The sequence below is a fragment of the Lissotriton helveticus genome, chromosome 1_1, assembly GCF_964261635.1.
Source record: "Lissotriton helveticus chromosome 1_1, aLisHel1.1, whole genome shotgun sequence".
Classification (NCBI taxonomy): domain Eukaryota; kingdom Metazoa; phylum Chordata; class Amphibia; order Caudata; family Salamandridae; genus Lissotriton; species Lissotriton helveticus.
The window spans coordinates 28,072,523-28,099,060 of NC_136057.1; the positions used below are offsets into that span (position 1 = coordinate 28,072,523).

At 46.7% G+C, this 26,538-nt stretch overlaps 1 protein-coding gene across 2 annotated transcripts in view; it reads left to right on the forward strand.

The window, feature by feature from the left end:
- TNKS1BP1 (tankyrase 1 binding protein 1) overlaps nucleotides 1-26,538 on the forward strand; it is a 332,768-nt gene that overhangs the window by 296,882 nt on the left and 9,348 nt on the right. Inside the window, exons 10-12 of one of the 2 annotated variants that reach the window (XR_013607004.1) lie at nucleotides 9,404-9,555; nucleotides 12,783-12,854; nucleotides 24,195-24,242. Coding sequence is in view for 1 of the 2 variants with exons in the window: in XM_078674811.1 (XP_078530937.1) it covers nucleotides 9,404-9,555; nucleotides 12,783-12,846 (216 nt within the window). In the remaining variant the exon portion in view is untranslated. The remainder of the gene's footprint in view (nucleotides 1-9,403; nucleotides 9,556-12,782; nucleotides 12,855-24,194; nucleotides 24,243-26,538) is intronic. The other variant, XM_078674811.1, reaches the window with a different exon arrangement.

Here is a 26,538-nt window from a genome sequence, read left to right on the forward strand (position 1 = left end):
TAACTAAGAAGGACTGAAATAAATAAATACTTTCTGTATTACAATGCATCTAGATCGCTTCGCTTCCTGCACACGCCTACAAGAGAGCCTTCTAGACCAGCCTCCGTAAGAAGGATGGGCAAGTTGTTTACTGCAAATACTAGCCCCTCCCAAGCAGCCTCGGGCAATAAGTCTAGCTACGTTTAACAGAAACCTGGGGCACCGGTTACCGCTTAAGATTATAGACCTATTTATTCAATGCAGAAATGATAGGCAACGAGTTGCAAATGTAAGACCGACCGTTGTTTTGATTTTGGGTTAGCCTCCATCCAGCTGCAGCATATAGTTCTTGTGGGGTTGGGAGAAGGGAGCTCTAAGGCGGACACTACGAGGAATGCGGCGGACTGTAAAGGATGACACACTTGGGATACGGTTGAATAGTTTTACATGGTACCAACAACCCCGCCTGCTGCAGACTCTCAAAACCCTGGAAGACACATTGGCGTTTCTAATGGTTGTGGAACTGGCGTTACACATGCAAGATATTTGAAAAGAGACGATTGGTATTTTTAAGAAAGCTAAAATAAAGCAGTTTTTGGCCTAGAAAGGATAGGGTCTCCTGTTTATATCGTAAGTGTTCGCATTTATGACACGGGCAGCAAACATTCATGGGACTGAGTAACGTAAAGGGCAGCATGCTATCATGTGACTAAGGAACATTCCACAGGGATACCTAGATTGTGTGTGTGTGTGGCTCTGTGTGTGGCTCTGTGTGTGTGGCTCTGTGTGTGTGGCTCTGTGTGTGTGGCTCTGTGTGTGTGGCTCTGTGTGTGTGGCTCTGTGTGTGTGGCTCTGTGTGTGTGGCTCTGTGTGTGTGTGTGGCTCTGTGTGTGTGTGTGGCTCTGTGTGTGTGTGTGGCTCTGTGTGTGTGTGGCTCTGTGTGTGTGTGGCTCTGTGTGTGTGTGGCTCTGTGTGTGTGTGGCTCTGTGTGTGTGTGGCTCTGTGTGTGTGTGGCTCTGTGTGTGTGTGGCTCTGTGTGTGTGTGGCTCTGTGTGTGTGTGGCTCTGTGTGTGTGTGGCTCTGTGTGTGTGTGGCTCTGTGTGTGTGTGTGTGGCTCTGTGTGTGTGTGTGTGGCTCTGTGTGTGTGTGTGGCTCTGTGTGTGTGTGTGGCTCTCTGTGTGTGTGGGTGGCTCTCTGTGTGTGTGGGTGGCTCTGTGTGTGTGGGTGGCTCGGTGTGTGTGGGTGGCTCTGTGTGTGTGTCTCTGTGTGTGTCTCTGTGTGTGGCTCTGTGTGTGTGTGGCTCTGTGTGTGTGTGTGGCTCTGTGTGTGTGTGTGGCTCTGTGTGTGTGTGTGGCTCTGTGTGTGTGTGTGGCTCTGTGTGTGTGGGTGGCTCTGTGTGTGTGGGTGGCTCTGTGTGTGTGTGTGGCTCTGTGTGTGTGTCTCTGTGTGTGTCTCTGTGTGTGGCTCTGTGTGTGGGTGGCTCTGTGTGTGTGTGTGGCTCTGTGTGTGTCTCTGTGTGTGGCTCTGTGTGTGGCTCTGTGTGTGTGGCTCTGTGTGTGTGGCTCTGTGTGTGTGGCTCTGTGTGTGTGGCTCTGTGTGTGTGGCTCTGTGTGTGTGGCTCTGTGTGTGTGTGGCTCTGTGTGTGTGTGGCTCTGTGTGTGTGTGGCTCTGTGTGTGTGTGTGGCTCTGTGTGTGTGTGTGGCTCTGTGTGTGTGTGTGGCTCTGTGTGTGTGTGTGGCTCTGTGTGTGTGTGGCTCTGTGTGTGTGTGGCTCTGTGTGTGTGGCTGTGTGTGTGGCTCTGTGTGTGTGGCTCTGTGTGTGTGGCTGTGTGTGGCTCTGTGTGTGTGTGGCTCTGTGTGTGTGTGTGGCTCTGTGTGTGTGTGGCTCTGTGTGTGTGTGGCTCTGTGTGTGTGTGGCTCTGTGTGTGTGTGGCTCTGTGTGTGTGTGTGGCTCTGTGTGTGTGTGTGGCTCTGTGTGTGTGTGTGGCTCTGTGTGTGTGTGTGGCTCTGTGTGTGTGTGTGGCTCTGTGTGTGTGTGGCTCTGTGTGTGTGTGGCTCTGTGTGTGTGTGGCTCTGTGTGTGTGTGGCTCTGTGTGTGTGTGGCTCTGTGTGTGTGTGGCTCTGTGTGTGTGTGGCTCTGTGTGTGTGTGGCTCTGTGTGTGTGGCTCTGTGTGTGTGTGGCTCTGTGTGTGTGTGTGTGGCTCTGTGTGTGTGTGTGTGGCTCCTTGTGTGTGTGTGTGGCTCTGTGTGTGTGTGTGTGGCTCTTTGTGTGTGTGTGTGGCTCCTTGTGTGTGTGTGTGGCTCTGTGTGTGTGTGGCTCTGTGTGTGTGGCTCTGTGTGTGTGTGGCTCTGTGTGTGTGTGGCTCTGTGTGTGTGTGGCTCTGTGTGTGTGTGGCTCTGTGTGTGTGTGGCTCTGTGTGTGTGTGTGTGTGGCTCTGTGTGTGTGTGTGGCTCTGTGTGTGTGTGTGTGTGGCTCTGTGTGTGTGTGTGTGTGGCTCTGTGTGTGTGTGTGTGTGGCTCTGTGTGTGTGTGTGGCTCTGTGTGTGTGTGTGGCTCTGTGTGTGTGTGTGGCTCTGTGTGTGTGTGTGTGTGTGTGTGTGGCTGTGTGTGTGTGTGGCTCTGTGTGTGTGTGTGTGGCTCTGTGTGTGTGGCTGTGTGTTTGAGAGAGACAGCCGTGTGAGAGACCTTTTATTTATGTTTTGGTTTTTGAAACATAAATAAAACGCATTATTTGCAATGTCAATAGCTCAAACTCATGTAAATACGTGACCTATTGCATTGCAAATGCAATAGGTCTCGCATTTGCGAGAGATTAAGCTATTGGCATTGTAAATGACAATGCCATTTATTTATAATAATAATAATAATAATAATTCACATTTGTAAAGCGCACAATCACCCGTAAGGGTCTCTAGGCGCTGGGGGCCGTCGGGAAGATTAAGCAAGCTATTGCCCAGAGTCACATGGTGCTGGGCTAATCTGCTGCCGGAGCCGGGGATCGAACCGTGATCCCCAGATTCCGGAGTCAGTCGCCCTAGCCGCGGCACCACACCTCTTCCTCTTCCTCTTTATCTGTTTTCAAAACCAACACATACATAAAACTTTTGTCATTTACAATGCCAATAGCTCTAACTTTTGCAAAGGCGAAACCGTTGCATTTTAAATGCTTGTTCAGCCCTCTGTTATGCCACCTTATGTTTTGTTTGGCCTTTTCTACTTGTTTTTCTGCCTTCCATTGTGCCTTTTCAGCTCATTTCTTCTGCTCTCTGTTTAGCCTTTTTCTTCCAATTTCTTCCCTCTTCTTGCTGTTTCCCTCTCCTGACGTTTTCCTCCTCCCCCCACCCAGTGTCTCTCCCTCCCCAGGACCTACTTAATGGAGGCCGCACCGCAACCCCCATTGAACAGGTCCTCCTATCAGCTCCCGCTGCAACAGTTCTCCTGTCCAGCATGCCTGCAGTCCGCTACCCTCTGCTGCCTGTCTACCTGCTGCCCTCTGTTTGTGCCTCCTCTGCTCACTCTTTTCTTGCTCTGTTGTGCATTGCCTGCTCGTTTTTCTCCTCTGTTTTGCCTTTTCTGCTAGTTTTTCTGCCCTCTGTTTTGCCTTTTTCTGCCCTCCGTTTTGCATTTTCTGCCTTCTGTTATGCATTTTCTGCCTTCTGTTTTGCATTTTCTGCCTTCTGTTTTGACTTTTTCTGCCTTCTGTTTTGCCTTTTTCTGCCCTCTGTTTTGCCTTTTTCTGCCCTCTGTTTTACCTTTCCTGCTCATTTTTCTGTCATCTGTTCTGCCTTTACTGCTCGTTTTTCTGCCCTCTGGCCTTTTCTACTCATTTTTTTGCCATCGGTTTACCTTTCCTGTTAGTTTTTCTGCACTCTGTTTTGCCTTTTCTGCTGGTTTCCCTGCCCTCTGTTTTGCCTTTTCTGCTTGTTTTCCTGCCCTCTGTTTTGCCTTTTCAGCTAATTTCTTCTGTCTTTCTGCTGTTACCTCAAGACCTGTCTCAAGGGGAGTTGCCACAACGGAGACCTCACTCCCCAGCGCCCCAGGGGTGACAGTGAAGCACTCTACAAATGCTGTTTGATTGAAGTAGTGAGAGGAAAATATGAGGGACAGGGCAGTGACGCTAGGCACATGGAACACAGGTGGGATGCCGACCTCCAGACAGATGTCCAGACAGAAAAACAAGTCCTTGCAGATAGATGGAAACAATGCAGGGAGAGAGGCACAACACCTGCAAGAGACCCAGGTACATGGAACACAGGACAGCAGAACCCCAGACACATGTCAAACGACAGACCGAGAAAGAGACTTTTTCTAATGACAGACAGAGGCTTAGGAACAGATAAACGTACAAAGCAGATGACCATGTGCAGGATGGAAGCCCCTACAGCTGCAAGTTCTGAGAGAGAGACTGAGATATGGGCGTGTGTAATGACAGCCAGCGAGAGACAGAGATGAATGCGACCCAGGTGACTGCTGGGGGTGGGCGGAATTAGCGTAATCGCATTACGCAAATCTCCGCGAAACGGGAAAAAATGTCCACGAACACGCGGAATGCTTGTTCGCGATGCTTTCTTACTGTTCGCAATCGCTGTTTGCGTGCTCGGGGGGAAATATCTCGCAAACACGCATTTGAGAACGCGAACAAGCAAAAAATTTAGCGAAGTCGCATAACGCAAAATTTTGGGCAATTTTGCGTTCTCCGCGGAACTCAAAATTACCCAAATTCCACGAGCGGAACGGAATTTACTGCCCAGTCCTAGTGACTGCATGCTGGGTCATAGGCCTGCCGACACGGATATTTGGAGGTGCAGGCAGAAAGCGTGATCGCTGGATACTACTGCTCCTGAGGCGAAAAGCCGGGAGTGCGCTGAATTGTAGCTGTTGTTTTTAACATTTGTGTAACTTTTTAAACTGACCTGATTTTTCCTCGCTACCATACTCAGGGGCCACACCACGCCCCATTCTTTGACCGTGCAGCAGATTGAGCGCTGACACGGGACTCTCAGGGACTCTCAGGAAAGCCAAACACCCCGCCGCCATCACTGGCGAGGTCGCGGGCCACGCCCCTTTGCGAGACCACGCCCCCCCTAGCCGTTCCTCGGCACATATAAAAATGTGCAACTTCAGGACGCGCAGCGGACGAGAGCAGCGGGCGGGCCGTCTGCGCGCCAAAGTCCAGCCCGTCTGCGCCCGTCCGCGGCCAGACGGGCCTGGGGCCTTGGGGCGCTGCCCCTTCCATTACTTACTCTTCTGCCACACTTAGAGGCCTACAACATCCTCCTTGTGCCCTTCTGTCTACAATCTGGGACCGCCTTGTATCCCTTAACATATCGGCTGACACACCTTGTCCTAGGCTCACCCAAAAATCCTTGTCGGCCTCCATCCCGTCCGAGACCCAGATCCGTATACTATATCTCAACACACGTTCCCTCCCCCAACATCAAGCCGATATTTTTCTCCTGTTGACAGCTGAGAACCCTGAAGTCCTGTTACTTACTGAGACCTGGCTGTCTGATCTCTCCCTTCCCGACATCCTGGCTGCCCTACCTCCTAACTACTACATGTTGAATGCCAATCGGCCTACAGCTCGTCGTGGCGGGGGGGTGGCGGCAATCATACGTAAAGATCTGACACTTATTGCGTCGTCTTCGCTATGTCTCCCGGAGGCTGAGAATCTTGTCTTTAATCTAGCAACGGAAGCTGGTGCCTTGACCCTTATCGTCCTATATCGCCCCCCTACCCCTATGCCCCTGTTTCCAGCTGCCCTTAGTGAACAGCTCGCCGCCCTGATGACCTCTTCTGCCCGCATCGCCATGTTTGGTGATTTCAATTACTGGTTTAACCATACCGATGCCGGCCCCCACGCCACTGAACTGTTTGAGGCACTCTTTAGTTTAAACCTGACCCAGCATGTCACCACCCCTACCCACATCGGGGGCCACATTCTGGATCATATCTGGACGCAGGGGGTATCTCTCTCCTGTCCGAGTGTCTCCCCTTGCGTCTGGTCTGATCACTCGCTGATCGAGTCCTCTATTTCTGTAAAGGGCCTGGTCAAGCCACCCCCTCTGGCGGGTGGGACCGCCCGGAAATGGAACGCGCTTGACTCCTCTGCCTTTCTCTCCTTTCTTGCGGAGACTCAGCCCCTACCCAGTAATGCTCTTAGCGTCAATATATTGGACGCTAATATCGCTCACTGGCTCACTACTGCTAGCGACCAATTCGCCCCCCTGTCCCGTTTCCCTCGCTCACGCCATAGCAAATCCCACAAATGGTTCAATTTAACGCTGAAATCACAACACCTCGAGCTGCGCCAATTGGAGCGTAGGTGGAGGCGCAATTATTCTAGTGTAGACAGGGAGGCGTACGTGCTCGCACGTAAAGCATACAAAAAAGCCATCATCACAACTAAGTCTGCTTTTTTTTCTGAGAGAATATCAACAGCCCCCAACAAATCTAAAGAGATCTTCAAGGTCCTTGGTGAATTAACATCGGACACCAGGACACTCCCGAATTTGCTTCCCTCCGCAGAGTCATGTAATGCCTTGAACACCTTCTTCATTGACAAGATCCTGGCAATTAAAAAGTCCATCCCTTCCACTCTCTCAGCTATCGCTGTAGTCCCTCCCATCAACACTTTCACTCTGACTTGTTTTCCCACACTCGATCCCGACTCTCTAGCCAAGTTGGCTACTCGGGTGAAATCTGGCTCCCCTAAGGATTGCTGCCCTCCGTCTGTGTTTCGTGACATCTGTCATGCTCTACCGCACTGCATTCTACCCCTACTCAACACCTCCCTTAATTCTGGCACAGTCCCTAGTTCTTTCAAGGAGGCCGTACTGGTGCCCTTGCTAAAAAAAACTGGCGCGGACCCAGCGGTCCTTGCCAACTACCGGCCCATCTCTCTCTTGCCTTACCTGTCTAAAATCTTGGAGGCACATGTGACTACTTGCCTCTCGCAATTCATCGAGGAGTCCAACTTCCTGGAAACGAACCAGGCCGGTTTAAGAACAGCACATTCTACTGAGGCTGTGATCCTCGCCGTATTGGACAACCTCAGATGTAATGCTGACAGAGGACGCCCCCAGGCATTGGTCCTATTGGATTTGTCGGCGGCATTCGACACGGTGGATCATAACATCTTACTCCACCGTGTCGAGTCCGCCGGAGTCCGCGGGCTCGCCCTGTCCTGGGTTAAGTCTTTCTTAGAGGGTAGATCCCAAGCAGTTAGCTTGGGTCCCTTCAGCGCCACCAGTGCACCATCATCTTGCGGGGTTCCCCAGGGCTCTTCTCTGTCCCCCCTCCTCTTCAATCTGTATCTTCAGCCTCTTATTCACTCCCTGGGTAGCTGGGACGTCACCGTATTCAATTACGCCGACGACGTACAAATTATTTTTCCCCTTTCCTCCCCTGACGCCGTCACCAACTTTAAGGCGGTCATGATACACATCCAGCATTGGATGAATCAAAATCAATTAAAGCTCAATCCTGGGAAAACTGAGCTGCTCCTCCCTGGGAGAAGCGCTTCCCACTGGGGCCCCCAGTACTGGCCATCTGAGCTTGGTCCGTCACCTTCTCCTGCTGGCTGTGTAAAGAGTCTTGGTGTCATTATTGACTCTGAGCTCACTCTCAAGGCCCAGGTGAGCGCCGTAACATCTTCCTGTATGTTCCAGCTACACAGGATACGGAAAGCTGCCCACCTCTTGACCCCTGAAGCTCTGCTACAAGTCCTAATAGCACTGGTGCTGTCTCGTCTGGATTTTTCCAATTCCTTGTATCTTGGCCTTTCCAAATCCCTGCTGTCGAGGCTACAGATCATCCAAAACCAGGCTGCCAGACTGGCATTTAAAATCCCCAGATGGCAGTCAGCCAAACCTTTATTACATCAACTACATTGGCTACCAGTCAGTGAAAGAATAGCCTTCAAGGTTGGCTGCCTGGTCTTTAAAGCCTTGACTGGTCCCTCTCCTGTCTTCTTGAAGTCCTTGGTTATCCCCTACTGCCCTTCCCGTACTCTGAGGTCCACTCATCTTCAGCTTCTAGTCATTCCCCGGTTCAAACTTATCAAATTAGGTGGCCGTAGCTTCTCTCATCTGGCTCCCAAATTATGGAATTCTTTTCCACTCTTACTCAAGACCTCACATTCCCTCTTATCATTTAGGAAATCTTTAAAAACTCTGCTTTTCTCACACTCCCAATAAAATCCCTCTTGTACAGTCTCAGTGTCCTATCAGCGCCAGGAAACTCATGGTGACAGTGCGCTCAACAAATGCCCATTAACATAACATAACATAACACAACCAGAGGCCCAAAGGAACTGGAGGACAGAGGCATTGATTAAAGAAGGTTCAAGGGGATACTATAAAAGCATATTGCAGCCTTACAAAATTGTTAGTAATTAATTACCTAAAGGAAAGTGTTGTAATTGAAAGACATCCTCCGGGAGGCAGGAGTCGGGTAGCCAGTTCATGTGGATTAACAGTTGTAGGTTTGTTGAAGTTACAGGTTACAAGTTACATGGTCAAAGCCCCCCCCCAGAGCAGCATCTTCACTGCTCAGCCCACTCTCTCGACACTCCCCCAGGTGCTCACCAACATCCCATGACATCCTGCACTGTCGAGCGGAACAGAGGATCTATGGATAGGATGCATTACAACTAACAGCAGGTTATACCAGGAAGTCATACATTCTGGATATGTCTAGTTACCTCTGTCACAGTCACAAGAAAGGGAGGGGCAGTCGCCTTTGAGCTCAACAAGGAACAGTCTGATTACTGCTGACAACAGCTTTCAGAAAAAGGACCAGCGCAGTGCGTCTGCCCTTGGGGAGCTGTAGGAAGGAACTCAGTGAGCATTGGATCTCAGTGCCCTACACATGCCTTACAGAGTGCCCTTACCGTATGTCACTGCACACTCCCCTTGGAGCAGTTCCTTCGCTTAGAAATGCAGGCATCACAATTATTTTCTGCAGCAAACCTATGCTTGGGGGACTTGTGGGTAACTAAGTTCCCTTCAATCTTTCATGTCAGTGTAACCCCTACTTTCAGGCTGGGATCTGCCTCGGCCAGACAGGCATTAAGTCGTCTATGTCTAGGCACACACACTATAAGCACTTAGTGGTCATTTGGATATTACATATGCACATTACCATCTAAGTTTCATGTTCAGCGGTATGGAATTCCTGTTATGGTGATGGTGTACTGTACAGCAAATCAGCATTTCAGGATCTGATGTTGTTGTACTATGCAGCAATTTGAAATTCCTGTTTTTTCTGAGGATGTACTGTTCCTCGGTTCCAAATTTCTTTATTTTGCTTTGGTGTACTGGTTAGCCATTTGGAATTCCTGTGTTTAGTCAGGGGGTATTGTTCAGCAGTTAATAATTCCTGTGTTTGTTGGTGTACTATCAGAATTCTTTTTTCCCTTACAGGCAAAGCTGAAATCTCGGAAATCTGCAGAGGAGGGTGAGCAGTCTAAGACTCCTAGACAAAAAGATAACTTTCAACGGTCCAAGTCTTGTAAATTGCCAGCAGAATCTGGTAAACCGCTCGTGCTGCCCCCGAAGCCCGAGAAACCTGCGGGGTAAGGGTACTTGCTGTCTGTGCTTGTTGGGTCAATGCAGAACAGAGGTGCTTCTGTGTTTATTGTGTTAGTATTGAATAGTGGTGATTTGTGTGGATGCAGAGCTGCTGTGTTTAGTGTGTTAGTAGAATAGAGGTGCTGTGTGTGGGTTCAGTGCAGCTGTGCTTCTATAGAGGTGCTTCGTGTGGGCTCAGGACTGCATTTTTTAAATAACGCTGCCATGTGTGGGCTTAATGTATCTGTGTGTCTATGAAGGTGCTGTGAGTGTTCTCTGTGTTTATTGTGTTAGTACTGTGTAGAGGTGCGGAGTGTGGGCTCAGTTTAGCTATTTTATTGTGTTAGTACTGAATAGATGTGTTGTGTGTGGGCTCAGTGCAGATGGGTTCATATAAAGGTGCTGTGTGTGGGCTCGGTGTAGCTGTGTTTCTATAGATGTGCTATCTGTGGGCTCAGTGTAGCTGTGTTTCTATAGAGATGCTATCTGTGGGCTCAGTGTAGGTGTGTTTTTATAGGGGTGCTGTGTGTGGGCTCAGTGTAGCTGTGTTTCTATAGAGATGCTATCTGTGGGCTCAGTGTAGGGTTGTTTTTATAGGGGTGCTGTGTGTGGGCTCAGTGTAGCTGTGTTTCTATAGAGGTGCTATCTGTGGGCTCAGTGTAGCTGTGTTTCTATAGGGGTGCTGTGTGTGTGCTCAGTGTAGATTTGTTTCTAGAGGTGCTGTGTTTGGGCTCAGTATAGCTGTGTTTCTATAGATGGGACCGTGTGTGAGCTCAGTGTAGGTGTGTGTCTAGAGGTGCTGTTTGGACTCCGTATAGTTGTTTCCTTAGAGGTGCCATGTGTGGGCTCAGTATAGCTGTTTTTAGGTCGAGCCTAGAGCAGCGTGCAAGCGCCACTCTAGGAGATGACCTTTTGGAATCGGTCTGCACTTTTCAAACACTCGTTCTTGTGGCGGCATCCACCTTGCAGGAGCGAGCAGCGGCGCACAGGGGCCATCTGTTTCCAATTAGTGGCTGTGCACGCTTGTTGACATTTCTCTACTGTCGCTAAACTGCCTGTCTCACACTCTTGCCAGGACTCAAGAGTATCTGGCTCTCACAGTGACAAGAATCGTGCTCTTCCCACAGATGAATTCAGTTTTTTACAAGGTTGTCAGAGAGCAAGAGAAATAGAAATGCACTCGTAAAACGTCCTTTGCTGATCGCGCTCCTTCGGTATTGTGCTCGGAGTGCTGTTTGGGCTGCCCACTTTCAGTATGTGTGTGTGGGGAAAGCGGTGAGCTGGGCGGAAAGGAAATATGGACACTTATTTTAGCTTCTATCACTCACCTCAGCCTGTGTCTGGTAAAAGGAAAGAACAGCGGCGCACACGCTGATTGGAAGGTACACAGTACACATGTAGCAAGCATGTCATGAGTCAATAAAGCGATCACTCAGACAGGCCCTTGAAAGTACAATCCGGCGGGGCAGAAGGCTATTGTTAGAAATCTCACAGCAATGCGGCTGCGGTGAGTCAAACGTCGGCCTCAGATTTACACCGTTGTAGTGAGGGAGTCTGACTAAAATCTGATCGATTTGGGGGATCTTTTGTTTATAGCAGGAGTCATTTTGAGTTTTCTAACTTATGAATTCCTCTCTTTAGAGACTGGCCCGCCTCTCTGGTCTCCTACAGCTGTTAGTTTGCAATATGACATGGGGAAGTGCCCCTCGCTCCCTAGCAGTACCCTACCCAGCAAACTGTGTTATTTCCGACGGATGAATGATAAAAAACACACACAATCATGCTAACTTTCCTCATCAACACGGGAAGGACTGATTAAAGAAGGCACACGCACACTCTGAGTTTCATCGTGTGTGCAAGAGTAACATTGAAAAAGTGACAACCCGCACACTTTGACACACAAGTCGTGTGTCTTCATCCGGGCACTCAGCAGCCTGGCCTGCCATGCTAGGCAGCACGCTTTTAGCGTGTTCTGCTGGGTAGGCAGAGAGAGATCTGGGGGCCCATAGTGGTACAGAGGAGCCAACCAGGCGGCAGGTTTGTTTTTACTGTGTGCTCTTATCTGGCACGAGGGCAGGCCTTTCCGCACAATCATTTTCACAGTAATAAGGCCTTGCAAGCACCTTGAAAACAACGACCATAACGGAAGGAAACTCTTTCCAAGTCAACATTGCGTCTCTGGCGTCACCTTTCTGCCAGCACGACTTGCACAATGTTAAAAACACAACGTAGGTGTTTGTCAAGGTCTCACGACTTTTCAAGGGCCGGGCAAACAAACACTGTGCTAGCTCTTTAGCTTCCGATATTTCAACAATTTAAATAATACAAAAACAAACACCTTAAGAGACTGCACGCCCGGTGCCGGGATAAGTCGCCTTTGGGACCTTATAAGTGTTTAGTTATCCAGCACAATATCCTGGGTTCAATAACATCAACTGTTGCATGGCTAAACACCTATAAGGTCCCAAAGGCAAGACCTATTGGCTATGCCAATGCTTGTTATAGAGGTGCTGTGAGTGGGCTCAGTGTAGCTGTGTTTGTTGTGTTAGTATGCATTGAATAGAGGTGCTGTGTGGGGGCTCAGTATAGGTGTGTTTCCATAGAGATGATGCATGTGGGCTCAGTATAGCTGTGTTTTTATAGAGTTGCTGTGAGTGGGCTCAGTGTAGCTGTGTTTTTAGGTCTCGCCTAGGAAGCTCTTGCGTTGTCTCTTCGAGACATACTGTATTCAGGATAAGGACATGAAGCTCCGCCCACTTTCTGCCCATCTTTTTAATTGGCTCCTGTCACTTTCCTTTGTAAATGGTGGCTTTTCATTGGTCAATCGCATTAGTAGTCCCACCTTATTACCGCTTTTCTCTTCTTGTAACCTCCCAAGAGGACACCCCTTCTTATATTTGTGTTGTTACTCGGTGTGTTTTAATCACAGCCTCCAAACACTATTTTCTTAAATGCCTTTCTCCTGCCTGCTTTTGCAGGCAGAACTCGCTGTCCCGCTACAGTTTGTTTCTTTTTTTATTTAACTAGCGCGGCAATCCTCCACACTAGTAATGGCGGCCACGCTTTCCTTTTTTCCTTGCCAAGGCCGAATGCGGTTGAATTGTGGTTTTGAAAGTGATGCAGCCAAACAGATGCTCCAGAAGCCTGGCATTGTGATTGTGCATCAGAGAGAGAATGTGGGGACTTGTCGTACATCATTGAATAACCTTTGAACTCTTGGTTTCTTTCATAGGTCAGAAAGCAGTTCACCTCAGTGGTTAAATGCTTTAAAGCTAAAGAAGAAACCACAGAAATGAAAGAAAAGGTAAGAATCGTAGCCGTGTCGATATCATCAAACCTGTTGATAAATACAACCTACCAAATGGCCAGCCATACCTTATCGATAACAAGAAACCTCTTCTAATGGAACCATTGCAATCTTTCTTACCATGTCCCCCCACGAGTGTATTTATACCTCAAATACAACCTTAATCATAGGTCTACATAACCAATTGAAGAACCAACTTGCATCACACCACAGTCACATTAATAACTAGAACTCATGCTTACTGCAGCCCTAGACCTACCATAACTGTGTACATAACTTCCTCCCACTCTGATGAAACCATAAACATAATGGCAAGCATAACCCATGCATAACTCAACCATAATGGTAACTATACCCCACCCTTCACTCAACCACAGCCCTGTTGGAGGCTTTACAGAGGTTAAAGTACAAAATACCTTACTCTCTGTTGTGGTAGTGTGGTTGAGCAGTCAGGCTTGTCAGGAGTCTGTGTTAAGCATTTGTTTACAAAGGCAAGAAATGATTACACACATTCAAAGACTGAGTCCAAGACCAATTATTTTGTATAAAAATATTACTTTACTTTTATTTTAGAAGCAAGAGAAACTCAGTTGCAGTTAAGTACCAGTTTTAAAATATCAATACTTTTCAGGTGCAGTGGAAAGGTGTTTGCAAAGGCAGTAAACTACTGTACAGAGATACTGAAAATACTTTGTGGTGTCAAATCAACAGTAGCAGTAACTTAGCAAAGTAAAAGATAGACACATTGATCACTACCAAGAAATGCAATGCCGCCAAGGGCAAGGGTCAGATCAAGGTAGGTACTGCACCACCAGCTGCACTGCAGTAGCCAGCTGCAGAGGTCACTGGGCCCAATGTTAGACAATGGAGACTGGGGGCACCCATGAGAGGTGCTGGTTGCAGGTAAGGACCCACGGTTTTAGGGCACAGGCCCAGGGGGTTTCGGCAAGCACAAGGCGGGGCGGGTGAGCACAAGGCAGCACCAAAGCTACACCACTAGCGGCACGGGGTGGAAGGGTGCAGGGTGCAAGCACAGCGTCGGGCTTCCAATGCAATCCTATGGGGATTTTCCTTTGTGGACACAGGCTGCAGGCGTCAAACTGGAGGCTGCAGGCAGAAAAAGAGCAACAGCACAGGTAAGGTGGGATGTTGGGGGTCACAGGGGCACCAATGGTCAAGCTCGCCAAGGCCCAGGGCTGCGGGTGCAGGGGTGCCTTTAGACGTCGCATTTCTTCTTACTGGGGCGGTCGTGGTTGGGGGGACCCTTCGGATTCACACTGCATGTGCTGTCGTCTAGGTCAGGAGAGGTCAGCCAATGCTGTGTTCAAGGACAGGATCACTGGGGAGACTTCACTGGACAGATGAGCCACTCCGACTTGAGCCGTGGGGTGCAGAGTGGGCAGAACTCACGGTTCCAGAGGGTACAGGATTCCATGGAGTTGATTTCTTCTGGACAGATCCGTGTCAACAGGAGATTGGAGTCTTTTTCGAAAGCAGCAGTCCTCCCAGGGTTTTCAGAGGTCGCTGGCTGGAAGACAAGGTGGCCTTTTGGCTGCAGGCTCTTGGAAGCTGGAGACAGTCCGGGGCCAAGGAAGTAGTCATCTTCAGGCTTCTCTGCAGGGTCAGCTTCCAGGATGACTTCTTCCTTCTTAGGTCATTGCAGATCTGTGGATCAAAGTTCAGGGGTGCCCCATAATATTGAATTTAGGGGTGTTGCAAGTCCTGGAAGGTATTAGCCAATGGCCTACTTGCCTTTAGGGCGACTACACCCTTTGTATGTCACCTCCCTTTGGGGAGGGTGCATCCCCTAACCTGATTGGCTAGAATTCTTCTATTCAACATGGAGAATTTCCTAAGGAGGGGGACACTTCAGTACAGGACACCGTAGGGGTGGTCCTGGCAGAGAGGGGACACACCTCTCCTGACTACTAATTTTCCGGCCGACCTTGCCACCAAAAGTGGGGCTTGAGCCGGGCATCTCCACTGGCTGGATAGGCCTTGGCTAGCATATCAAGGACAGGAAGCCTTTGAGGCTCACTGCCCTGATTGCTGTTCCTGCTTAGGGGTAGGTGAGAAGCACCTACACCCCTAGCAGGCTTTGTTCCGGACCCATGGGAGCACAGGGGCTCCCACCTCAGGGGGTCAGAAACATGTCTGTGTGTCGCAGGCTGGTGCAGACCAGTCAGATGGATAGGAGGGAGTTGATCGTTTTTCAGGGGGCATCTCTAAGATGCCCTCTAGGTGCATTTTACATTAAATCCCACACTGGCATCAGTGTGCATTTTTGTGCTGAGTAGTTTGATACCAAACTTCTTAGCTTTCAGTAAAGCTACCATGGAGCTGTGGGGTTCGTAATAACAAACTCCCAGCTCATGTGCTCAGGATGTCTTTACTGCACTTACAATGCCTAAGAATGGAGTTAGACACTGTAGGGGCATAATGCTCACGCAGCTATGCCTTCACCTGTGGTATAGCGCACCCTGCCTTAGGACTGTGAGGCCTGCAAGAGGCGTGACTTACCTGTGTCGCAGGCAGTGGTTGTGGTCATGGTACACAGGGATGTGTGCCATGTCAAATTTTAAGGTTTGTCCACACCAAAAACACACCATCTGCAATGGCTGGGTGTGTGTTTAGTGAGCGGTCTCTGAGGGCAGCACAATACATGCTGCAGCCCTTACTGATCCTCTCCGGTCACAAGGCCCTAGATACCACTGGTACCTTTTACAAGGGACTTAAATGTGGGCCGGAGGTGTGCCAAATGTGGAAACAAAAGTACAGTTTTGGGAAAGAACACAGACACTGGGAACCTGATTGGCAGGGACCCAGTGCACATTCACTCAAAGTACATTAGATGTCAGGCAACACGTGAGGGGGGAACCAGGCAAAAAAGGGCACATTCCTACACCGGTTCATAGCTAGAACCTACCTTTAACTCAACCACAACCATATTCATTCATAGAACCAAATCTTAGCTCAGGCACTACCATACATACACGTCCAATACCTATGACTCCTCTGCAGTCATATTCATACCCAGAACCCACCCTTAACTAAACCATTATCTTGATTGTGATGGGATACAGTTGGGTTAATTTGGCTATTGTATAGCTGTATGTGCTTAGCTTACGTGGAGTCACTGGCACCCCTTGTCTTTTATCAGCTGGCATAATCTATGGATTCATATATTTTGTACAATGCTGCCATCTAGTGGAAAAGTCAAGAATTTTCTTGAAATATTTTACTAGGTCTTGGCTCTATTGTCTCTGCTAAAGGATATAGCCATGCTTTGTAGCATCCTCAGTGCTGTGCAGCCTGGCTAAAGAAAAAAAGAAAAAAAGTGCTATGATGCAGCGACCATGTCATACAAAATGATGCAAGTACCTTTTGTTTTTTGTTACCAAGTTGGATGGGTACATACAAGCATGAATGGCAGGGAGCAACACGGATGGTGCAGATGGAGGAGAAGCATTACAAAGGATGCCGATGAGGGAACCATCGCAAAGGGAGCGGGCGGGGGAACCAACAAGGAGGGTGGCGGGACGGAAGCAACACTGAGGGCCAAATGGGGTGTAAACTCGGAGAGAGAGCACTACATGGAGCAGGGAGGTGTGACACCAATGCAGAGGGGAGGAGTACACAAGGGTGAGTGCAGTGTGGACAAGGAAGAAGCAAACGTGTGACAGAGTTCAGCATGGAGTGCGGCCAGCAGACAGAAGCGCACAAGGGAGACAGCTGTAAAATACATGGTCTCTCATGAAGTGCATAAAGAAAAAAAAGAAAAAAGTAGTGCTTGAAAAGCAAGCAATGGAGGGAAACGACCTTAACAACGCGGTCAAAACACTGCAATACATTCACATCGTTGCTTTTACAACGCAAGTCGTTACCACGACTTGCACTGGAGGGCGCTCCAGACTAAGGAATAGTGTGATTTACTATTCCAACACCTTCCCTAGGCTGGAGTTGGAATAGTAAATCATACTATTCCTAAGTCCAGCACCCTACAGCGCAAGACGTGGTAACGACTTGCGTTGTAAAAACAGCGATGTAATGTACCGCGATCAAAATGATCGCGTGGTAACATCCTACATCCAGCAGTGGAAGGACATGAGCAACGCTTCTATGCTCCAGGAGATGAAGAAACACAAGAAGAGGAAGGAAAGCCCACACACGCTAACGAATGAAAAGCAGGCAAATGAGTGACATGAAAGCCAACCAATGGTAAACAGTGGGCAGGCCCTAAGCCCCTGTAAGCTGACAGTAGGTCTTTTTACGAGCAGACAGCTTGTGCTATCTCACCAACGAAACCTAAAAAGAAAACTCCAAGGCGTTGACTGCAGTGTGTCTGTAATTGCCTCTCTTAATCAGCAATCCCCACTCATCTGCACTATTTGTAGATGATTTCTGTGGACCGCACAAGCACTTCTAATGCAATATTTGCCTGTCGCTGCATTGTACGGAAGAAGCGGTTGACAACTTGGAATGAGTGTGTGTCAACTCTAGAGAGAGAGCCTCTGGGCTTGAGGCTCCTTGCTCTCTACCCACAGCTGTGGTTTCAAGCTCTTTGATGAGTCGGAAGGGGTGAGGTGAACAGTGTGTTTCTCACATGGAGGAAGAGGTATGGGAGACTGGAATGACCCCTAGGGTTATGCTTTCTGAAGCAACAAATCTTACCCTTTTCTAAAGATTCCTTGACCTGAGACATATCAGCTACTAAGCGATGACTTCAAGCTGTATTCAGCCAGTAGACCAGAAGAAAATATTTGAACATATGTCTTAAAAGCATCGCTATCTTCAGCACCTGTGGGAATTAAGAAGCGTGCTCACTCTTCAAAACCTTTGAAATTGAAGCACTTTAATCACTCTTCATTGCGTGTCCCCATAATCATTCTTTTTCACCTTGTGATTGATGCAGCGCGCTCACTCATCTGTGCCTTTGAATGTAAGGCTCTGTACTCACTCATCTGTGGCTTTGGGATTAAAGCACTCGTTTCTCACTCGTCGTTAACTTTGGGATTGATGCACCGCGCTCACTCATCCGTGGCTTTGTGATCATAACACTCGTTCATCACTTCATTAATTCTGGGATGAAAGCACCATGCTCACTCATCTCATCTGCACCTTGAGGTTTAAAACAGCAGTTTCTCGCTCTTCAGTACCTTTGAGAATCAAGCATCATGGGCACTTTCCTGTGCCTTTGCGATTAAAGAAGCTGTCATGTTACCACCAAATTATTGGTGTCATAGCCAGTACAATTCCTAAGCCCCAAAAGGAAACAGTGACTTTGCAGAGAAAAGGAAAACTGACAGATGTCTCACACCTTCATACACATTTAGGCTGAACTAGGTGAGATTGTAGCAGTCAGACAAAACTTGTCAGAGAATGTCTCGTCTGCAGGTTGTATATATAGTGCACCGCCCTACCCTGAAATCAGAATGCATGCACAATGTTGTTTTTTTTACATTATATGGTTATTTATTATACAGTATTCGTCTGCAAATCATGTTCCTTCGAGTGAGTGTAAATATTATAAACAACTCAGTCATTGTATATTGCTCCAAAGGTTATATAAGCCCCAATCATATTTTCACACACCTACCCATGTAGTCTAAAATCCTGGCTGTTTATACCTGTGTTATATGGTTGTATGATGCTACAACGTGATCTTTTCGATCGCGGTACATCACAACGCATCTTTTACAACGCAAGTTGTTACCACGACTTGCGCTGTAGGGTGCTGGACTTAGAAATAGTAAGATTTACTATTCCAACTCCAGCCTACGTACAGTAGGGAAGGTGTTTGAATAGTAAATATACTATTCCTTAGTCTAGAGCGCCCTCCAGCGCAAGTCGTGGTAACGACTTGCGTTGTAAAAGACGCGTGGTAATGTTAGCGCGGTGTTTTGACCGAGTTGTCATGGATGTTCCCCGTGTTAAATTAGTCTTTTATAAAATGCTAAGTCATGTAAAGCCTACACAAGGCTGGGAATTAACTTATTTTTGAGCTTGTAATTTTTTAAAGTATTTTTTCCTAGAAAAACTCAAAAAAAATTCTATTCTCCTGGTGTTGTAGTGACAGTCTTTTACTGGTGTTTCTCCTGCTCTTCAGCACCGAGATACCCTCTGGGTTAGCTTCACTCTTTATAAACAATAAATCAGTCAATCAAAGCATCATTTTAGAAGCAATATCCACTGCTCAGGAAAGTACCTGGTACATTCTTCTGTGTTCAATTTTCTGGAGCTTTTAAAGTAAATCTTTGTAACGTAAACACTCAGGGCAGTAGCCCTATGTGCATACAAAAAATATAAAATGAAACCACATCAATTGGCCAACCTTGGTAGGGGTGGACCCAAACCATTCTATATATGTTCAGGGCTATGAGAAGTCTGGCACATTCAAGAGCTATGAGGAGCGTCTCATCCTATAGTGAGGAGGAGGCTTAGCACTTGTGGCAAAACACTGTGCTTGGTTACCATTTGACGATGAGAACTGCCAGTTTTACAAATGACCGGGGCCAGCACGGGGAAATAGGGTACCTGGGTTCCCACTCGAAGTAGGTGGAACATGTCATCCACCCACATGTACATTTACTATAGTCATCCATTAGTATATTTTTTTTAAGACTGCACTGATCGAGCTTAAACACTGAGTGCTGAAAGGACTGCACTGATTGAGGTTAAACACTGAATGCCGAAAAGACTGCACTGATTGAGGTTAAACACTGAGTGCTGAAAGGACTGCACTGATTGAGGTTAAACACTGAATGCTGAAAAGACTGCACTGATTGAGGTTAAACACTGAATGCTGAAAGGACTGCACTGATTGAGGGTAAACACTGAAAGCTGAAAGGACTGCACTGATTGAGGTTAAACACTGAATGCTGAAAAGACTGCACTGATTGAGGTTAAACACTGAATGCTGAAAAGACTGCACTGATTGAGGTTAAACACTGAATGCTGAAAGGACTGCACTGATTGAGGTTAAACACTGAATGCTGAAAGGACTGCACTGATTGAGGTTAAACACTGAATGCTGAAAGGACTGCACTGATTGACGTTAAACACTGAATGCTGAAAGGACTGCACTGATTGAGGTTAAACACTGAATGCTGAAAAGACTGTACCGATCGAGCTTAAACACTGAATGCTGAAAAGACTGCACTGATCGAGCTTAAACACTGAGTGCTGCACTGATTGAGGTTAAACACTGAATGCTGAAAAGACTGCACTGATCGAGCTTAAACACTGAGTGCTGAAAGGACTGCACTGATCGAGGTTAAACACTGAATGCTGAAAAGACTGCACTGATCGAGCTTAAACACTGAGTGCTGAAAGGACTGCACTGATCGAGGTTAGACACTGAATGCTGAAAAGACTGCACTGATTGAGGTTAAACACTGAATGCTGAAAGGACTGCACTGATTGAGGTTAAACACTGAATGCTGAAAGGTCTGCACTGATTGAGGTTAAACACTGAATGCTGAAAGGACTGCACTGACTGAGGTTAAACACTGAATGCTGAAAGGACTGCACTGATTGAGGTTAAACACTGAATGCTGAAAGGACTGCACTGATTGAGGTTAAACACTGAATGCTGAAAGGACTGCACTGATTGAGGTTAAATGCTGAAAGGACTGCACTGACTGAGGTTAAACACTGAATGCTGAAAGGACTGCACTGATTGAGGTTAAACACTGAATGCTGAAAGGACTGCACTGATTGAGGTTAAACACTGAATGCTGAAAGGTCTGCACTGATTGAGGTTAAACACTGAATGCTGAAAGGACTGCACTGACTGAGGTTAAACACTGAATGCTGAAAGGACTGCACTGATTGAGGTTAAACACTGAATGCTGAAAGGACTGCACTGATTGAGGTTAAACACTGAATGCTGAAAGGTCTGCACTGATTGAGGTTAAACACTGAATGCTGAAAGGACTGCACTGACTGAGGTTAAACACTGAATGCTGAAAGGACTGCACTGATTGAGGTTAAACTGAATGCTGAAAGGACTGCACTGATTGAGGTTAAACACTGAATGCTGAAAGGACTGCACTGATTGAGGTTAAACACTGAATGCTGAAAAGACTGCACTGATTGAGGTTAAACACTGAATGCTGAAAAGACTGCACTGATTGAGGTTAAACACTGAATGCTGAAAAGACTGCACTGATTGAGGTTAAACACTGAATGCTGAAAGGACTGCACTGATTGAGGTTAAACACTGAATGCTGAAAAGACTGCATTGATTGAGGTTACCCACTGAATGCTGAAAAGACTGCACTGATTGAGGTTAAGCACTGAATGCTGAAAAGACTGCACTGATTGAGGTTAAGCACTGAATGCTGAAAAGACTGCACTGATTGAGGTTAAACACTGAATGCTGAAAGGACTGCACTGATTGAGGTTAAACACTGGATGCTCAAAGGACTGAAAGGACTGCACTGATTGAGGTTAAACACTGAATGCTGAAAAGACTGCACTGATTGAGGTTAAACACTGAATGCTGAAAGGACTGCACTGATTGAGGATAAACACTGGATGCTGAAAGGACTGAAAGGACTGCACTGATTGAGGTTAAACACTGAATGCTGAAAAGACTGCACTGATTGAGGTTAAACACTGAATGCTGAAAGGACTGCACTGATTGAGGTTAAACACTGGATGCTCAAAGGACTGAAAGGACTGCACTGATTGAGGTTAAACACTGAATGCTGAAAGGACTGCACTGATTGAGGTTAAACACTGGATGCTCAAAGGACTGAAAGGACTGCACTGATTGAGGTTAAACACTGAATGCTGAAAAGACTGCACTGATTGAGGTTAAACACTGAATGCTGAAAGGACTGCACTGATTGAGGTTAAACACTGGATGCTGAAAGGACTGAAAGGACTGCACTGATTGAGGTTAAACACTGAATGCTGAAAAGACTGCACTGATTGAGGTTAAACACTGAATGCTGAAAGGACTGCACTGATTGAGGTTAAACACTGGATGCTCAAAGGACTGAAAGGACTGCACTGATTGAGGTTAAACACTGAATGCTGAAAAGACTGCACTGATTGAGGTTAAACACTGAATGCTGAAAGGACTGCACTGATTGAGGTTAAACACTGAATGCTGAAAAGACTGCACTGATTGAGGTTAAACACTGAATGCTGAAAGGACTGCACTGATTGAGGGTAAACACTGAATGCTGAAAGGACTGCACTGATTGAGGTTAAACACTGAATGCTGAAAAGACTGCACTGATTGAGGTTAAACACTGAATGCTGAAAGGACTGCACTGATTGAGGTTAAACACTGAATGCTGAAAGGACTGCACTGATTGAGGTTAAACACTGAATGCTGAAAGGACTGCACTGATTGACGTTAAACACTGAATGCTGAAAGGACTGCACTGATTGAGGTTAAACACTGAATGCTGAAAAGACTGTACTGATCGAGCTTAAACACTGAATGCTGAAAAGACTGCACTGATCGAGCTTAAACACTGAGTGCTGCACTGATTGAGGTTAAACACTGAATGCTGAAAAGACTGCACTGATCGAGCTTAAACACTGAGTGCTGAAAGGACTGCACTGATCGAGGTTAAACACTGAATGCTGAAAAGACTGCACTGATCGAGCTTAAACACTGAGTGCTGAAAAGACTGCACTGATCGAGCTTAAACACTGAGTGCTGAAAGGACTGCACTGATCGAGGTTAGACACTGAATGCTGAAAAGACTGCACTGATTGAGGTTAAACACTGAATGCTGAAAGGACTGCACTGATTGAGGTTAAACACTGAATGCTGAAAGGTCTGCACTGATTGAGGTTAAACACTGAATGCTGAAAGGACTGCACTGACTGAGGTTAAACACTGAATGCTGAAAGGACTGCACTGATTGAGGTTAAACACTGAATGCTGAAAGGACTGCACTGATTGAGGTTAAACACTGAATGCTGAAAGGACTGCACTGATTGAGGTTAAACACTGAATGCTGAAAAGACTGCACTGATTGAGGTTAAACACTGAATGCTGAAAAGACTGCACTGATTGAGGTTAAACACTGAATGCTGAAAAGACTGCACTGATTGAGGTTAAACACTGAATGCTGAAAGGACTGCACTGATTGAGGTTAAACACTGAATGCTGAAAAGACTGCATTGATTGAGGTTAACCACTGAATGCTGAAAAGACTGCACTGATTGAGGTTAAGCACTGAATGCTGAAAAGACTGCACTGATTGAGGTTAAACACTGAATGCTGAAAAGACTGCACTGATTGAGGTTAAACACTGAATGCTGAAAGGACTGCACTGATTGAGGTTAAACACTGGATGCTCAAAGGACTGAAAGGACTGCACTGATTGAGGTTAAACACTGAATGCTGAAAAGACTGCACTGATTGAGGTTAAACACTGAATGCTGAAAGGACTGCACTGATTGAGGTTAAACACTGGATGCTGAAAGGACTGAAAGGACTGCACTGATTGAGGTTAAACACTGAATGCTGAAAGGACTGCACTCATCAAGCTTAATAAACATTGGAAAAATCTCTCAGCAGATTTCCCAGTACTGCATGTTACACTTCCTAGTGCGGCTATTTCTCAGTTCCTGGTTTAGGTTAAACACTGGATGCTGAAAGGACTGCACTGATTGAGGTTAAACACTGAATGCTGAAAGGACTGCACTGATCAAGCTTAATAAACATTGGAAAAATCTCTCTCAGCAGATTTTCCAGTACTGCTTGTTACACTTCCTAGTGCGGCTATTTCTCAGTTCCTGGTTTAGGATTTTGTGTTTTCTTTGGTGGGTCTTATTATAACTACACACCTATCTATCTGTAAATTTAGAGCTGTTCTTTTTCAAAGTAATGGCTCTGGCTGGATATTGACTTTGTGTGTGATTATTTTATTTGAGTTCCAAACCTATAACCACCTTCTGGAGTTAGTCCTGATGTTCAATGTTGTCACATCTGGAGTATCAGGTCTACATAGGGTGGAACTTGCTTATCCAATTGGACAGCAGTTTTGCCTAAGGCTCTCTACTCAACTCCAGAGGGAAATGGCAGCAGTTACTACCCAGAAGCCGTGGACTGACCCATGACCCTCAGAAAAGATCTCACAGAGTTCTTGGCAAAATCTGTATTTGTAATCCATTGGTTCCTTACATTAAAAGCATCTGTTCTTTCTCCCATCTGTGTTGAGGGGTTTTATCTTGTATAACATTGCCAGAACTGAAGGCAGGGTTAGGCAGATGACATAAAGGGTTTTTAAAGGGGTGTGGATCTTAGGTCATACATATGGAAGCAAAAGTTTAAGACCTCTCGAATGGCTTGATGTTTCCCAATAGTTGCTACCACGAGGATGCTACTGGACAGAGGCACTGGTACCGGTTATGGTAAGTAATTTCCTAACCCGGCCATAACCTGAACTCTACCAGTGATCCCAGTTTAATACTAACCAAAGTGTAGTGATACAAATTTCACACACATAATACTAACTCGACCATTGGTAATAATACCCAGCCCATTAGGAATACTAACCCAATCTTTATCGATGATAACCCAGTCATTGTTAAGAAATTCAATCATCTTTAATTACAACTGTATTTAATACAGACTTAATATAAACCCAAGAATATTTAATGCTTGCACCTGCACATGCTAATTCTGCTATTGTTAATACTCACAATTATGTTTAACACAAGCCAAACCATGATGACTACTAACTCAATTAATACGAACCACCATGATGTGATGTTATGGTATGTTATTGGACCTTATAACGCGCACGGATACTCCAAGGAGTGTCCCGGCACGAGCCTAGAGAGGGGAAGAGGGGCAGATTAAACAAAAATAAACTTTTTCAGTCTTTTTTTTAAGACACTGTGAAGTCCTGGGTGCTGCTAAGGGCCAAAGGAAGTTAGATCACTGTTAAGCCAATGTGAGCAGTACTAACTTGAGTGAAGAAAATGATGTCCAAAAGGCCTCGATACTATTCCAATCGACTGCTTTTTTTTTAAAGTTGAGACCGATCATGAAAGCCTGTTTTTGTCTGTCTGCCTTAGGTTGGGTGTCTGGTTGGGATTCAAACCTGCACATACCAGAGTCAAATGCAGTCTTGGCACTTGACTTAAATTTGATATGTAAATATTGCCTGGTCTGATGACCTTCCTGCAGAGATGTGCTGGTTCTGGCTGAGTGTCCCTGCTAGACCGAGGTGCACTGATACAGTAAATGAAAGATGCCGTCTCTTTAAAGAGGTGATCTTTGTGCCCAGCTAGTGGGCAAAGGATGTTCTGAAAAGTGGAGATTTTGTGTTTCCCAGTCATTGGGTTGGTTGCATTGTGATGTTGTGTTCTTGAGAGAGGCCCGTCTTCAACTCTTTCCTGAACTGGAGCAGTGTTGGGGAATTCCTGATAGATACAGGGATATTGTTCACAGATCCTAGGTGCATAGATTGAAAAGGCCAGCTGTGTTTTTTTTCTTCTTTTGTTACACTTAGTCTAACACCTGAACGTGTCCGAGATGTCGGTGTGTCCAGAACCACCAGAGATGGTGATTGTGGTGGTTTTGTAAATGATGCGCTGGTTTTGAAGGTGGTCAGTGGTGGCAAGAGGAGCAAATGGAGTTCCATCCGGGTGACTGTGATGTGATCGTATTTCTTCAGGCCCTGGATGAGATGTGCTGCTGTGTGTAGGATGCCCTTAAGGGGACCAGTATGGAATCCTGGAGGCCACCGAGTAAGGCATTACCACCATCCAGATGAACAAGTGCGAGGGCTTGAACATCAGTTCTGAAGTCGCTTTCTTGAAGAAACGGATTGGCTTTCTTTAAAAGAGACGGCTGGTACCAGGCCGTCTTTGAGTTTTTCGTGTTACCTGAGGGTGAGGCTGGTGTCTTGAGTGAATCCAGGTGTGCACTTTATCTTGTTTGTTGCGGTTGGCAAATTACAGGAATTCTGTCTTGCTTGGCCTCAGCTTGTCACTTGACATCCAGGAATAGATGATCTGGAAGCAGTGTTTGAGGCAGTGGATGGATGAAGCAGATGAGACTTTCAAGTAGACTTGTGTATCATTGGCATATTGGTTACTCTTGACGCTCTTACCTGTGAGTAGGGCACCAAGTGGCTCCATGTACAGGTGAAAGATGACCGGAGACATTATGGAATCCTGGGGTATACCAGAGGTGATGGGGGTCTTTTGTCGCATGATTCTCCAGAGCAATGGACTCTGACTTGTACCCTCAGAAACACGGGCTTGGATTTGTGGTTGCTGTTGGGGTCTTAGTAGTGTCGGTTTCTATCATACGCATCATACACTCTGTTTTCATTTGTATTCTTTGTTCCAATGGCTTTATGTCATGGCTGGTGTGCTTTGAGGCACACAATGGAGGCACACAATGGAGGCCTGTGTCTGTGCCCTTTGTAATTTTAGGAAATTTAGAAACACTTCTGTGTAGCAAGTTGTACAGTTGTTTCAGCGGGATAGGACCAGCTTTCTGGTTGTCCTCTGTAGTGATTGGATTGTCCATGTGTGAACAAGACGCCCGTGAGTTTTATGATTTGTACTCTGGGGCAAGGTAGAGACAACACTTGTCATGATGTGATGCCATGCGAACGTGTATGTGTGTGTCTGTACGTGTCTGTCTTTAACATTCTGTGACATCTGCTCCAATTCCATGACTATAATTCAG